General features: G+C 38.8%; 1 protein-coding gene across 1 annotated transcript in view; it reads right to left on the reverse strand.

The window, feature by feature from the left end:
- Positions 1–14,093, reverse strand: part of LOC149211428 (DNA polymerase alpha catalytic subunit-like) — a 233,586-nt gene that overhangs the window by 23,654 nt on the left and 195,839 nt on the right. Inside the window, exon 22 of the mRNA XM_089388389.1 lies at positions 11,849–11,894. Coding sequence (XP_089244515.1) covers positions 11,849–11,894 — 46 coding nt within the window. The remainder of the gene's footprint in view (positions 1–11,848; positions 11,895–14,093) is intronic.

Consider the following 14,093-nt stretch of genomic DNA (forward strand, 5'->3'; position numbering starts at 1 on the left):
CCAGTTACAGCACCCAGATTATACTCTAATATTGCTTAATAAGAAAACCCTCAGATAGTTGCACCAGTTTTCCCGCATTGGGTTTTTCCGGGGACATTGGTCCAAAAATAATGGCATCATGTGGTGTGTTTGTTCTTGTTTATTTTAGTTGTTGATATGTAATATGTTGAGCTTTCACTGGTGTTTATTTTCAGTATTTACTTTGTAAATAACTTGTTAAAGAAAAATAACAAGTAGGTAGGAATAAATCAAAAAAATTGCATTAAGGGTTTCTAAACTAAGTAAAATTAGAAACTTCAACACTTTTGTAGTCCTCTAGACTACAGTTCCAAGTCTCCCCACCTCTTCTTTATAGGCGCATGAGCACTCATGGCACAATAGACATCCTTCTCCTCCTTTGTTGGAGCAACCTTTAGGTTGGAAGCTTCTCCCTTGCCTTTCTTGCTGGGGCACTGAGAGGCATAATGTCCCAGCTCCCCACAATTGAAGCACTTGACCTTGGAGATGTTTGTCTTCTTCCTCTTCTGCACTTCTTGTTGTCTCGCTAATGCGAGAGTTGCATCCTCCTCCTCCTCCTCGATTCGAACTCCCTTACCACTACTCCCCACCTTGGTCAATCTCCTGAGCTCTTCCTGTTGAAGAGTTTCCCACATCTCCTCCCAACCGGGGAGAGTCGCTCTGCCCAAAATGGTTTGGACAAACGTGTCCCACTCCTCAAAGACTTCATTCAAGGCTATCCTGACCATGAACTTTGGATCCAGTGTAGACCCCACGGAAGTAAGTTGGTCATGAATTCCTTACAACCTAAGAAGGAATGGATCTATCTCCTCTCCTTTTTGCATCTGATATGACCTCAATTGATTCTCAAATAACATCTTCCGCTGCACAGAAGAGCCCTGGTATAAGGTGGTCAGCACCTGCCACATCTCCCTTGTTGTGTTCTCAGCAATATGTGGTATTACATGATCCTTTACCACGTATAGGATCAGGCATTTCGCCTTCACCTAGGCCTCCTCATACTTCTCATTTGCATCAAGACCAACTAGGACATCTTCTGTTCTTAAGGCATAGAACTTGATGTGATGTTTATCCAGGATTACCAGGATCTTGGCCTTCCAGATGACAAAATTGGAAGCCCCATCCAATCTGTCCTAATCCCTCAATTCGTTCACTGCCATCTCCCCTCCTCTTCTCTAGGCTCCCTCTGAGTCATGATTTCCGTCTCGGAAATCCTCTAGCCAACTGTCGAATAACTCATCTCCAACGCTCCTTTGCCGCTGCAACCGCGATCTAGATTTCTTGGCTAGAAATCTGTCGAGGTAGTGCTTCCCTCTACCTTGGTTCAGTCTCCTTAGACATTGTTCTGCATTGACAGACACAGCATCCCACCAACTCCTCAAATCGAAATCTGCTCAACTCCCTTGGCCCCAGCAACTAAAGAATTTGAGCCCTTCTGGCTTTGCGCAATCACAGTGAGTGCTAGATCAACTCCTCCTGGCCACTGCGTCAATCCTTCCTGGCCTAGAAATATGACTTGGCACTGCATAAGTCTGATCTGCCTCCCTTTGCCTTTGCGCTGGCCTGGATAGCTGATGTGTTAAGTTATGGTATGTTCCAGGCTTAGAGCAGTTTACTTATTTTTCTTATTATTATCCACAGATTAGCAATCACATGTGTTGTCGCACGGATTGACACGACAACGCTCAGACCGGGGGTTGTCACTCTGATCCCCGATCCCTCCGTTTAAGCCTGTCTCCCGCGGCTAAGGGGGGTAGTCCCTGTGAGATGATGAGACCAACTGTCGACTAGTTGGTTGGGAGACACGAGATACGATATAAAAAGCACTAAAATGATTTAATTAATTGAGCAGACCAGTGCCTTAAGAGATTATTGTTAAAATGATTACTTGTTAGATATAGAAAAATAAACCGTGAACAGCAATCATTTGTCATCAAAAGGTATCAGCGAAATCACATAACCAAACGATATCCAGCGATTGAGAATTTTGAAAAAAGATAAATGCTTTAAACCACCACGAGAATCCTAGACCATTAACTAGATATCATATTCGCATCTCGACTTGAAAAATTCAGATCTTAAGATATAACATGAAAAACAACTGAAACTGGCAAAAAATGATTTTCCAAATTTTTTATGTGATAAAATGAAACCTAAAAACCCTAAACCTTGATAAAAACTGCATAAAGCAAAAAATTTGAAACCCTAGATCAGAGAAAATTGAAACCCTAAGACAAATGATTAATTTACAGATTTGGCCCCTTAACAGCCAGATTCAGCAATAAGAACGGAAATATTTTAACGAAACGAAAATTTCAGATTTGTCACTGTGAAGAACTTCAGAAAATTTTTCATGCAAATCAAATAAATAAACCGAATGATAGACCCAGGATCAAATCCAACTGGGCTCAGCAAAAAATGCTTGCGGGAGTTGGCTGGTTCAGCCGAGAACTTCCCCGAACGCCCACAAAATTCCTTCAGAAAATGTTTTATGCACAGCTCAAAACAACCGTCAACAAAGAGGGCAAAAATGCTGCTAGATCTCAAACAGTAATGGAGATACCTGCCATTACTTCAGAAACCCTAACAGCACCCAAACCCCAGCAAGTGAACAAGATACCTGTGCTCACAATACTCTACAAAAAGCTATTATTAATGGCTGAAAATAACATATGCAGAAAATGAAATGATCTCACAGCATTCCAAGAGAGTAACACCAGCAAGATATGGACCCCAAAGTCTTCCTTTATTAACCAGAAACAGATTTACAAGAGAGCTTCTTCAGTATCTGACTCACAGATCGAATGAATTGAAAATGACTCCTAGCACCCTATTTAAAGGAAATGCTCCAACGGCTAGTTCGATTGATCCATGTAGAAATGATCTCGACCGTTGATGAAGATCAAGACATCTCTTGATCTCATCCGTCGATTTATTCAATTAATTTTTTATTATTATTTTTTAAATTTAAAATTTCTTATTATTTATTATTTTATTATTATTTTTTAAATTCTTAAATTTTTTAATTTTTTTTTATTTTTTTATTTATTTCATTTATTTCATTTTTATTATTTTTTTATTAAATTTTTAAATTTATTATTATTTTCTATTTATTTCGTTTTTAAAATTTTTAAATTTTTTATTATTTTTTATTAAACTTTTAAATTTTTTATTATTTATTATTTTATTTTATTTTTTAAATTTTTAAATTTTTAAAATTTTTTATTATTTATTATTTTTTCCATTTTTTAAAATTTTTAATTTTTTAATTTTTTATTAAATTTTTAAATTTTTTTATTATTTATTTTATTTTTTTAAATTTTTAAATTTTTTTAAAATTTTTTATTTTTTAAATCTTTTTTAAATTTCTTAATTTTTATTTATTTTATTTCATTTTTTAAATGGATCATCGAACTAAGCCTTTGAAAACATCACCTAGGACCTAGGACTTAGGACTCACGAGGGGATTTAAAACATTTTCAACCCTCAAGACACATTTCATGATGACTTTTTACAATTTACATCTCAAGGGGACAAACCCACTTAATACAGACCCTCATAAATCACCCAGTTCTGCGACACAACTATAATCTAGCAGATTAACACACTAGGATTCTCCTAAAGTTCTAATGACAAAATCAATCCCGGCTTTGGGGTCAGGTTTGAAGGAAAACTCTGCCGATCCGTGGATCGGTGAGACAAAAAACCTTCCGGGACGTAGATTATCATCAGAAAGTTAGGTCCACCTAGGCAAATTACATACATGACTCATGTCTGCTAAGATTATTTACAATTAATACATGCAGACTGGGTTTATAATCAAAAAGATCAAGCTGCTGATGATGGCAGGATGGCACGGACATGCTGATCAGGTGCTGCTTCTTTCTGTCAAGAAAAACGGGGTGCACTGCATGGGTAGTTGACCAGAAGAGGTCAACAACATGTACATTAAGTAAAGTGCAGATAGAACATTTAAGCGATCAACAGAAAACAAGCCAAGACAAGAGACACAAGATGTGGCGGCTAGCCAAGGACAAACCCCAATATGGGGAAACCCTTTGATCAAATCTTATTTTATCTTCAATAATTCAGCAGAGAGAAATAGTACAAAGATCTGATTTATATCAGCAGCAGCAAACCGTAGATCAAACTCATCAAGTCTCCACCGGTGAGTTGTTCACCATGCAGTAGTCCAAGACTTCGTCGTGCACCAGTCCAAAACTTCACCGCGCATCAGTCCAAGACTTCGCCGTGCACCAATCCAAGGCTTCGTCGTGCATCAATCCAAGACTTCACCGTGCACTAGTCCAAGACTTCGCCGCGCATCAGTCCAAGTCTTCGTCATGCACCAGTCCAAGACTTCGTCGTGCACCAATCCAAGACTTCGTCGCGCATCAGTCAAAGACTTCGTCATGCACCAGTCCAAGACTTCGTTGCGCATCAACCCAAGACTTTGTCGTGCACTAGTCCAAGACTTCAAACAACCTGTTTCGGCTCAAGTGAGAGAGAGAGCCTTTCTGTGTAGGAGAGAGAAGAGCCTACTTTTTTGCATAAGAGAGAGAGAGAGATATGATGAGAAGTTAGTGACCAAATGAGGAGTAGTCATCATGTATTTATATCCAAACGTTGAAGGTGAATAGATGTGTCTGTCAGGTGTCTGAGCCTACATAATTTGTTGGCCGACTTTGATAATTTGTCAATAATCAAAATAAATTCATATCTCCATAAATACTTATCGGAATCGGATGATCTTTAGATCAATCCTACACCTCTCGACAAGAGGAATCTAGGAAAAATATTATCAGCTATGAATAAGGTGACCCACATGGAGTTTGGCCCTAGTTGCCAATTTTAACACTCCCTCTCAACTAGGGAGAACTCCATCTGCAATTCGTCTGACTGTCACTACTATTCATCCATCAAATGCACTGCCTTGTACAGCTTGACCCCTGCTCTACTCTGCTCTGCTCTGCTCGAACTATGAAGAAGAAGAAGTGATCGAGGATGTCTCATACCATCCTCCACTGACCCGAAGTCGGTCTGAGTGTGTACCACTTTTACTGGTCCCAAACCAGTCCTCTACTGACCTAAAGTCAGTTTCAGAGGGTGTACCACTCTCACTGGTCCCAAACCAGTATCATTGATCCTAGACCAATGTATGTGGTGAGGTTCAACCATGTGTTGACTCAACGTGTTGACTGCAAAGCATATATCTGGACGGGAGTTCACTAGGAACATCAATGCTCCGACGAGTTGACGATACTCAGTGGTATTTCGTAAAACAAGTCCAGCAGCACTACCGCTTAACTTCTTGAAGTCAAGCTCCATCGGGGTGGTTACGGGCTTGCAGTCCACCATGTCGAATCTCTCCAATATCTTCACCACATATTTTCCTTGAGATAGGAAAATCTCCCCTGGTTTCTGCCAGACTTCGAGTCCTAGGAAATAGTGCATAAGTCCTAGGTCTTTCATCTCGAACTCAAAAGCCAGCTCCCTCTTAATGCCAGCCTCTTTGCAAAAGTCATGAAACTCATTGGATTCATATTCAGTCCCATTATCAGTCCTTAAGATCTTGATCTTCTTTTCGGTTTGATTCTCGACCAAGGCTTTGAAGTGTCGAAACCAAGGGAACACTTCATCCTTCTTTTTCAAGAAATATAGCCAAGTCTTGCGAGAATAATCATCTGTAAAAGTGAGGTAATATAAATATCCTCCCAAAGAGTTCACAGGCATCATACCGGATATGTCTGAGTGAACCAACTGCAATATATCGGAGGTCTTGCTTTGGCTTGAGGGGAATGGTCCCCTTTTGAGCTTCCCTTCGGCACATCCTGGACATACACCTTCTTGCTCTAATCTGAACTCGGGCATCCCAGTTACCATTTTTCTTACATCAGGTAGAGCTTTATAATGAAGGTGAGCAAACCTTCGATGCCATAATTCGGACTGAAGAGATGTGTCACAAGTCATGACACCCAACGGACTTCCTCCGACCTGATATAATGAATCAACTTGAAACCCAAGAGTAAAAGCATCTTTAAAGTTCTTTTTCCATACACGTACCTTGCCATCACTAAAAGCCACCTTGTAGCCTTTGTCTTCCATTGCCGAAATGGACACCAGGTTCTTTTTTAGATCAGGTACATATAATACATCTTGTAAGTGGATGGTATTACCCTGATTTAGTTGAAGAGTGACATTTCCTACGCCTTTCACGGAATATTTTGAATTGTCTCCAAGAACAATTTCCAGGTTGGTTTCTTTCTCTAGCAGATTATAAAGAGCTTCTTTGTAACCAATGAAGTGCCTTGAGGCACCACTATCAATAAGCCAATTTCTCAGCGAGTCCAAGGGAGTAGTAGTAGATAGAGCAGGTGGTAAGAATATTCATCTTGCTTATTGTCAACAGTGTTAGATTCATACCTGGAATTTCTTGCCTTCTTGAATGGTTGTCCTCTTCCTTGATTTCCAGCACTTCTTTTACCTCTGCCATTTGACTTGCCATTCCTTTGATTGCTTTGAGAGGGATTTTGATCATCGTCCCAGTGTGAGTCCCTTTTATTAGGGCACTCCCTTGCATAGTGACCCGTTTTATTGCAATTGTAACATCGTCCTTTTTTCCACCCTTTGGTCCAGCCTTTCCTTTGAATTTAGCCCCAAAATTGTTTCTTCTTTTAGTATGAGAAGAAAAGGCAGAGGGATGACCTTTAAGTATGGGTATTTCTTGCTCTTCCATCCTTGTTACTTCTTGAATGCATCTGGCCATTAAGTCCTCAAATCCAGGACTTACATTATTGTTGAAAAGAGTAGTCCTAAATATATACCATTCAGATGGTAGTCCTCCAAGAGTGGTGAGTGTCATTTTCCTGTCAGGAATTACTTCCCCAATAGATAGGAGATCATTCTTGATCTCGGTGATTCTTAAGAAGTATGCTTGCATACTCTCATCTTTGCCCTTCTTAATTTTCTTCAGCTTATTTCTAAGAAATAAGACTTGATTTGCATCATTAACTTTAAATAAACTCACCAGTCTATCGTAGATTTCCTTGGAGGTGTTCAGTTCAGAAACATAGGCCACAAGCGTTTGTCAATAGAGTCCCGGATGATCTTCTTTGCTTTGACTTCTCCCTTGGCCCATTTGTTCCTAGTAGCAGCGGATGCATTTGATGGAGGCTCAACAATTCCGCCTCTCGCATGGTCCAACACTTCCTGTTCTTCTAATGTTAGATCGAGAGACATCTTCCATCCGTGATAGTCAGACTTCTCAAGGAGTTTGTCTTCAGCATGGGAAGTGTGTTGAGGACCCCAAGATTTCTTTCATATAGCCTTGCCAACCTTCTCTTCGGTGATTGCTCTTGCTCTTGCTTGGGCTTTATCTTCACCTCAGCTCCAATACCATGTTAAGTTATGGTATGTTCTAGGCTTAGAGCAGTTTACTTATCTTTCTTATTATTATCCACAGATTAGCAATCACATGTACATTAAGTAAAGTGCAAATAGAACATTTAAATGATCAACAGAAAACAAGCCAAGACAAGAGACACAAGATGTGGCGGCTAACCAAGGAAAAACCCCAATATGGGGAAACCCTTTGATCAAATCTTCTTTTATCTTCAATAATTCAGCAAAGAGAAATAGTACAAAGATCTAATTTATATCAGCAGCAGCAAACCCTAGTTCAAGCTTGTCAAGTCTCCACCGGTGTGTCGTTCACTGTGCACCAGTCGAAGACTTCATCGTGCACCAATCCAAGACTTCGCCGCGCATCAGTCCAAGACTTTGTCGTGCACCAGTCCAAGACTTCGCCGCGCATCAGTCCAAGACTTCATCGCGCACCAATCCAAGACTTCGCTGCACACCAGTGCAAGACTTCGCCACGCACCAGTCCAAGACTTCGTCCTGCATCAGTCCAAGACTTCGTCGTGCACCCGTCCAAGACTTCGTCGTGCATCAGCCCAAGACTTCGTCATGCACCAGTCCAAGACTTTGTCACACATCAGTGCAAGACTTTGTCGTACACCAGTCCAAGACTTCGCTATGCACCAGCGCAAGACTTCGTCGTGCAAGACTTCGAATGACCTATTTTGGCTCGGGTGATAGAGAGAGCCTTTCTGTGCAGGAGAGAGAAGAGACTCTTTTTCTGCGCAGGAGAGAGAGAGATATGATGAGAAGTGAGTGACCAAATGAGGAGGAGTCATCCTGTACTTATATCCAAACATTGAAGTTGAATAGATGTGTCTGTTGGGTGTCTGAGCATACATAAGTTGTTGGCCGACTTTGATAATTTGTCAATAATCAAAATAAATTCATATCTCCATAAATACTTATCGGAATCGGATGATCTTTAGATCAATCCTACACCTCTCGACGAGAGGAATCTAGGAAAAATATTATCAGCCATGAATAAGGTGACCAACATGGAGTTTGGCCCTAGTTGCCAATTTTAAGATGATGCAGCGATTGCGTGGGTTCTTCCCAGCTACTGCGTCACCTTCCCCTGGTTCAGAGTGTTGACACAGGCACTGCATGAGCCTCTGTGTCACCTTCTATGCATTGTGTCACTCCCCTAGTGCGTCTCTGACTCTGGAACAACGCTGTCACTGGAACTGCTGCTTTTCTACTGCAAATTCTCCGAATTTCTTGGTTGGTGCCTTCAGTCGCCTATGATTTGCAATCATTCTGATACCATGTGAAAATTCTTGAATCTAACACATCAGAAACCCCTACTGCAATTATTGGTTTACAATATCCTACTTGTTCTTTACATTAACAAGTTATTTAATTGCATAAACATCGAAGTAGACATTATTACAGCCTTCACAGATATACAAATCATGCACTTAAATAAACAGAAACAATAACACAAGGGACACAGTTATTTTTGGACAATCGTCCCCAGAAAAGCCCAGTTCAGGAAAACCGGCGCAGCATATAGAGGGTTTGTATTATTAAGTAGATTTCATGAATACAACTAGGGTGCCAGAAATGGCTCACCCAACAGAGAATATCCTCGATGGCAGTACCTCTATCCGGAGACAGATACTCTAACAAATCAACAAATGGATGATCAAACCCCACAGCGACTCTCGTTGTTCCCTATGTTGGATAGGGAAAGCTGCTCCAAGCACTGCTCAGGAACTGCATCACTCCTCCAAGAGTTGCGTCACCCTATCCTGACTCGGAATCTATTGATCTGCTTCCAGTCTACCCCACAAAAGCTCCCAAGCGAAGCCCTCTACGACTTTTGCATCAGCCTCTACGTATTTTGCGTCAGCCTCTACGGCCCTCTGCGTCCTCTGCATCAGCTCCTACAGCCTCTGTGCCAGCCATTCTAGGGCCTGCGTTGTCTCTCGCGGCACTCCACTGCCTCTTTGCTATGTATTCTTCAGCCTCGAATGGAAATCCTTCTGAACTGCCCCTCACTGCAACTGATCACTAACTCGATTTCCTCAGCAAACCTCGCCCCAAAAAATCGAATTCTGAATCTCTTGGTGTATTTCCAACTGACCCACAAGACTCCTCTTATACTTTTCCTATTATCGATTCAATGGTCGAGATTTCCCTAATCAACGGCGAAAATTAGAACTGGCTAGATTCTCGTCACTTAGAACTTTCTCACCCATATTATATTAATACACATTATTATTTTTATTTTCTTAAGTTTAGACTTAAGAATTCATTAAAAATATTAATTATTTTAATATCTCTTCATCCGAGTGGAATTTCTCCAAACGATTTATGGGTCTTGGAGATCTCATGTGCCTTAGCCTCTCCACCAAATTTCAAGGCTAGAGCACATCCGATGCTACCCAAAATCAAAAGTGTGCAACTGTAAGAGGGGGTTGTTGACGGTGAGGATAGTTGACCATGGGACATTGGAACAGTGAATATGACGTACAAAGGTCCAAGGCTAGCGGCAACATTTGTGTGCAAAGTATGACAACTCCAACATGCAGTGTGCCAATTACGTTTATTTAAAAAAAATATATCTACTTTTTTAATGATTTTTTTCTAACATATATATATATATATATATATGTATATGTATCTATATATGTATATATACATATATATATATATATATGTATATATACATATATAGATACATATATGTATATATACATATATATATATACATATATATATATATATATGGCCAAGGACCAACTGGAAAAAATGGAGAAACTACAAAAGTTGTAGCAAACGCTTCAACGACAACGACGTTAAGAAATTTTGATGGCCAAAGCCCTGAATCAAACTAGCTCTCTGTGCAACAGTGAAGCATCCATAGGATCGAACAGCGTTGATACCAATGTAACGAACAAAGTTGGTATACTTAGAGGAATGCTCTATACCAATGTAACGAACAAGGTTCATATACTCAGAGGAATGTTCTGATACCAATGTAATGACCAAAAGTCGTATACGCAACAGAAATCTTTAAAATACTTCAAAGACGTAAATGTCCATTGTAAGACATGTAATTGTATATTGAATATTGTATAAGAATTGATATGAGATATGAGATGATTACAAATGAGAATGAGGGTCTGCTTATATACCCTAGGTAGGTGCCCTTTCATGAATGGTCATGTCTCTAAGACATGCCTCTTCATTACTAACTAACTAACCATTAGTTAATTAATTAATAATTATTATTATTATTATAATATTTATATTTATTATTTTTATATGAATGAAAAGTCCACCCAAGTTTGATTACCAAATTGATGTATGTGAAAGTGGAAGCTTGCTCGACCAAACAGCCCTTAGCAATAAATAGTCAAATAGGCATTTTTTGGTGCATTCCACTTTTGGGTTAGTTAGTGTTCCCAACCCTTTCACCTCATTGTTACTTCATTTTGTTGTGGTCCCTCAAACTATGTATTGTTTGCAGCTGAAATAAACACTATTATCATGCTTCACAGCAAACAAATTAAATCAAAAAGTCTCCTGTTGTGTTAGATGGATTGGGAAAGGAGGTTTGACATCCTTAAAATAGGGAATCTTTGTTGGTATTGATGGCCACCAGTTACAATGCCTACAGATAACTATTAATGTATACTTGCATTCAAAGGTTGTCATTAAGCATGCTCACATTTATGTTCCTCACAGTTGTGATCTTTTATAATTCCACCTATATTTAGTGTTTATTATGTCCCACTCATAAGTGTCGCTCATGAGATCACTAGCAATAAAATGCCTCTTAAGCATTAGAGTGGAAGCGAGGGGTAAAGTGTGCATGCTACTGCAACTAGTAAAAGGGCAGTGTCCATACTACTTGGGATTTAGCCTTAGTTGGCATCCATACCTTCTTAGGAATGTTTCAGATTTATGTACCGAGGATTTCAGGCATTCATGTGTTGTTACTAATAGCTACTGTTGGTTTATCTTTGGTCATTTATAGTATAGCATTGCCAAATCAAATCTACTCCTAAAAAACTACTGGGATTTCAGTTTTTAGTGTTGAATCTGTTGTTGTCGATTTTTACAATTATTACAGTTTTGTTTTGTTTTTTATTGTTTAGTGCTGTTAGCACCTATCAGTTCTCAAATTTTTAAAAGAAATAAAAGAAAATATGGATTAATTAACAAAATAAAAGAATCACATTCCAAGTTTGGCTCATTGAGACTTTTGATACTTGTTATCACTTCAATAATTGCTTTAACAGCTGATTTTGGGTAAACGAACATGGCAGCATCTCTGTCGTTTAAAGTAAATTATTGGCAATGACAAATAAAAGCGTGATGCATGAAACCTAGCACTCTCTTTTTGAAAATTATAAGGCAGTCATAAAAATTCTACCACAAGAGGAACTCTAGTAAATACCTTCTGCAGCTTGCTGTGAATAGCTTCCACAACATCTTCACATGACCTGTAATAAACAATGACATCCCAAGATGTTTTCATATATTGATGAAATAAATGCAAAAACAACATTTTTAAGGTGAAGTGTGACTTAAAAATAGCAAAAATGATTCCTTGTAGTCAGATTTTCTAGAAATAATGATAATAAGAACTCATTTACCTCCATCATCAACAATTCTTCCAGAGGAGCTAATAATATGATAATGGTAAAAAAATGGACATAAGATTCTAAAATACATAGTATTTTCAATTCGTATGTTATCAAGAAAGTTCATACTTGAGTCAGCAAATCTAGAACACCTAAAATATGAAGAGATCCATTGAGGATACAAGTATATATAAAATAAAATATGGTTGAAGAATATGAATTGGTTACAACTGAGGGTCCCATAAATGTACCTAGATAGGTACCCTTTAAAAGTTTAATGAATGGTCATGTTTTATGAGACTTGCATCCTCAATATACTACTTGTTATTAACTATTAATTATTAATTATATTCATAACAAGGTAAATCAATGGTTCCTTGTGGAAAGCGTAGAAAATTGATATTTAAAAACAAAGTATATAATGCAATCGACAATATAATGTGTTTTCCCAAAAAAATGCTTTGTGCTCGTAATGTCCCCAACCACTTAGGAAACTTATGACAAAGTCCACTAGCCTAACGTGGTTCCCATAGGCTAAAGCGGGGAAATATTTAATAATGGGGCTTAAATTCCCAAAGAAAACGTTATAACGTTGAAAAAGGAGAAGGGGTGATATTTCCTAGGCAAGTGAGAAGTCACTTTAACTTTATAAAGTGAAATATCATAAAATGAGTTAAGAAAAGTGAATTTAATAAAAAAGGAAGGTGAAAAGGTGTTAATTTTAGGTATGTTCTATGCTTAGAGCAATTTATTTCAATTTTCACACTTAGCTCAATATCTTTTCTAGATTAGCAATCACATCAGCATTAAAGTAAACTGCAGATAGAACATAAACATAAATCGCGGAAGACAAGCCAAGACAAGAGGACACAAGATGTGGCGCTAGCCAGGGACAAACCCCAATGTGGGGAAACCCTTGATCAATTCTTCTTATATGTTCTTGTTAAAATTGGCAACCAGGGCAAAACTTCACGTGGGTCATCTTATAGACTTATTCATGCCTGATAATATTTTTATTAGATTCCTCTCGTTGAGAGGTGTAGGATTGATATAAAGATCATCCGATTCCGATAAGTATTCATGGAGATATGAATTTATTTTGATTATGGAATTATTATCAAGCCGACCTACAACTCATGTAGGCTCAGAAGCCCAACAGTCGCATCTATTCACCCACCAACGTTGTGTATAAATATAAAAGGACTTTTCCTCATTTAGATTCACTCATCTCATCACATCTCTCTCTCTCTCTACTGCGCAGATATGAGTCTCTTCTCTACTTTGCTGAAATGGGTCTCTCTCTCTCTCACATGTGAAGCCGGAAGCTGTTGAATTTGAAGCTGCAACTGCAGAAGTAAAGATTGACTTGCGTGGCCTAGAAGATCTCCTCTTTGGAACTGCGCTGTAGGTTCATCTGAACCTCCTCTGAAAGCCGCAACTTTTGGTGGTGGAATGAAGTCAATCCGATGAACGGTTTGCAAGATATTGACTGCCCTAGTTTGAAGCCGGAAACTGTTGAAACTGAAGCTGCAACTGCAGAAGTAAAGATTGACTTGCGTGGCCTAGAAGATCTCCTCATCTGAACTGCATTGTAGGTTCATCTGAACCTCCTCTGGAAGCCGAAACTTTTGGTGGTGGAATGAAGTCAATCCGATTGTCGGTTTGTGAGATATGGTCTGCCCTAGTTTGATAATGAAGCCGCTAATGCTGATGCTACTGATCTAGAGTTTGCTACTGCTGATATGAATCAGATTTATTGTACTATTTCTCTCTGCTGAATTATTGAAGATAAAAGAAGATTTGATCAAAGGGTTTCCCCACACATTGTGGGGTTTGTCCCTGGCTAGCCGCCACATCTTGTGTCTCTTGTCTTGGCTTGTTTTCTGTCGATCGTTTAATGTTCTATCTGCACTTTACTTTATGTACATGTGATTGCTAATCGGTGGAATATAATAAGAAAAAGAAGTAAACTGTTATAAGCATAGAACATACCATAACTTAACAGTTCTTCAATAGTTCAGAAGAAAGAAAGAGAGAGATAGTACGTTTACAACAGAA

This window comes from Pinus tabuliformis, chromosome 1_1, assembly GCF_031772625.1.
Source record: "Pinus tabuliformis cultivar Carrire ecotype Pingquan chromosome 1_1, CPIR1, whole genome shotgun sequence".
Taxonomy (NCBI): Eukaryota; Viridiplantae; Streptophyta; class Pinopsida; order Pinales; family Pinaceae; genus Pinus; species Pinus tabuliformis.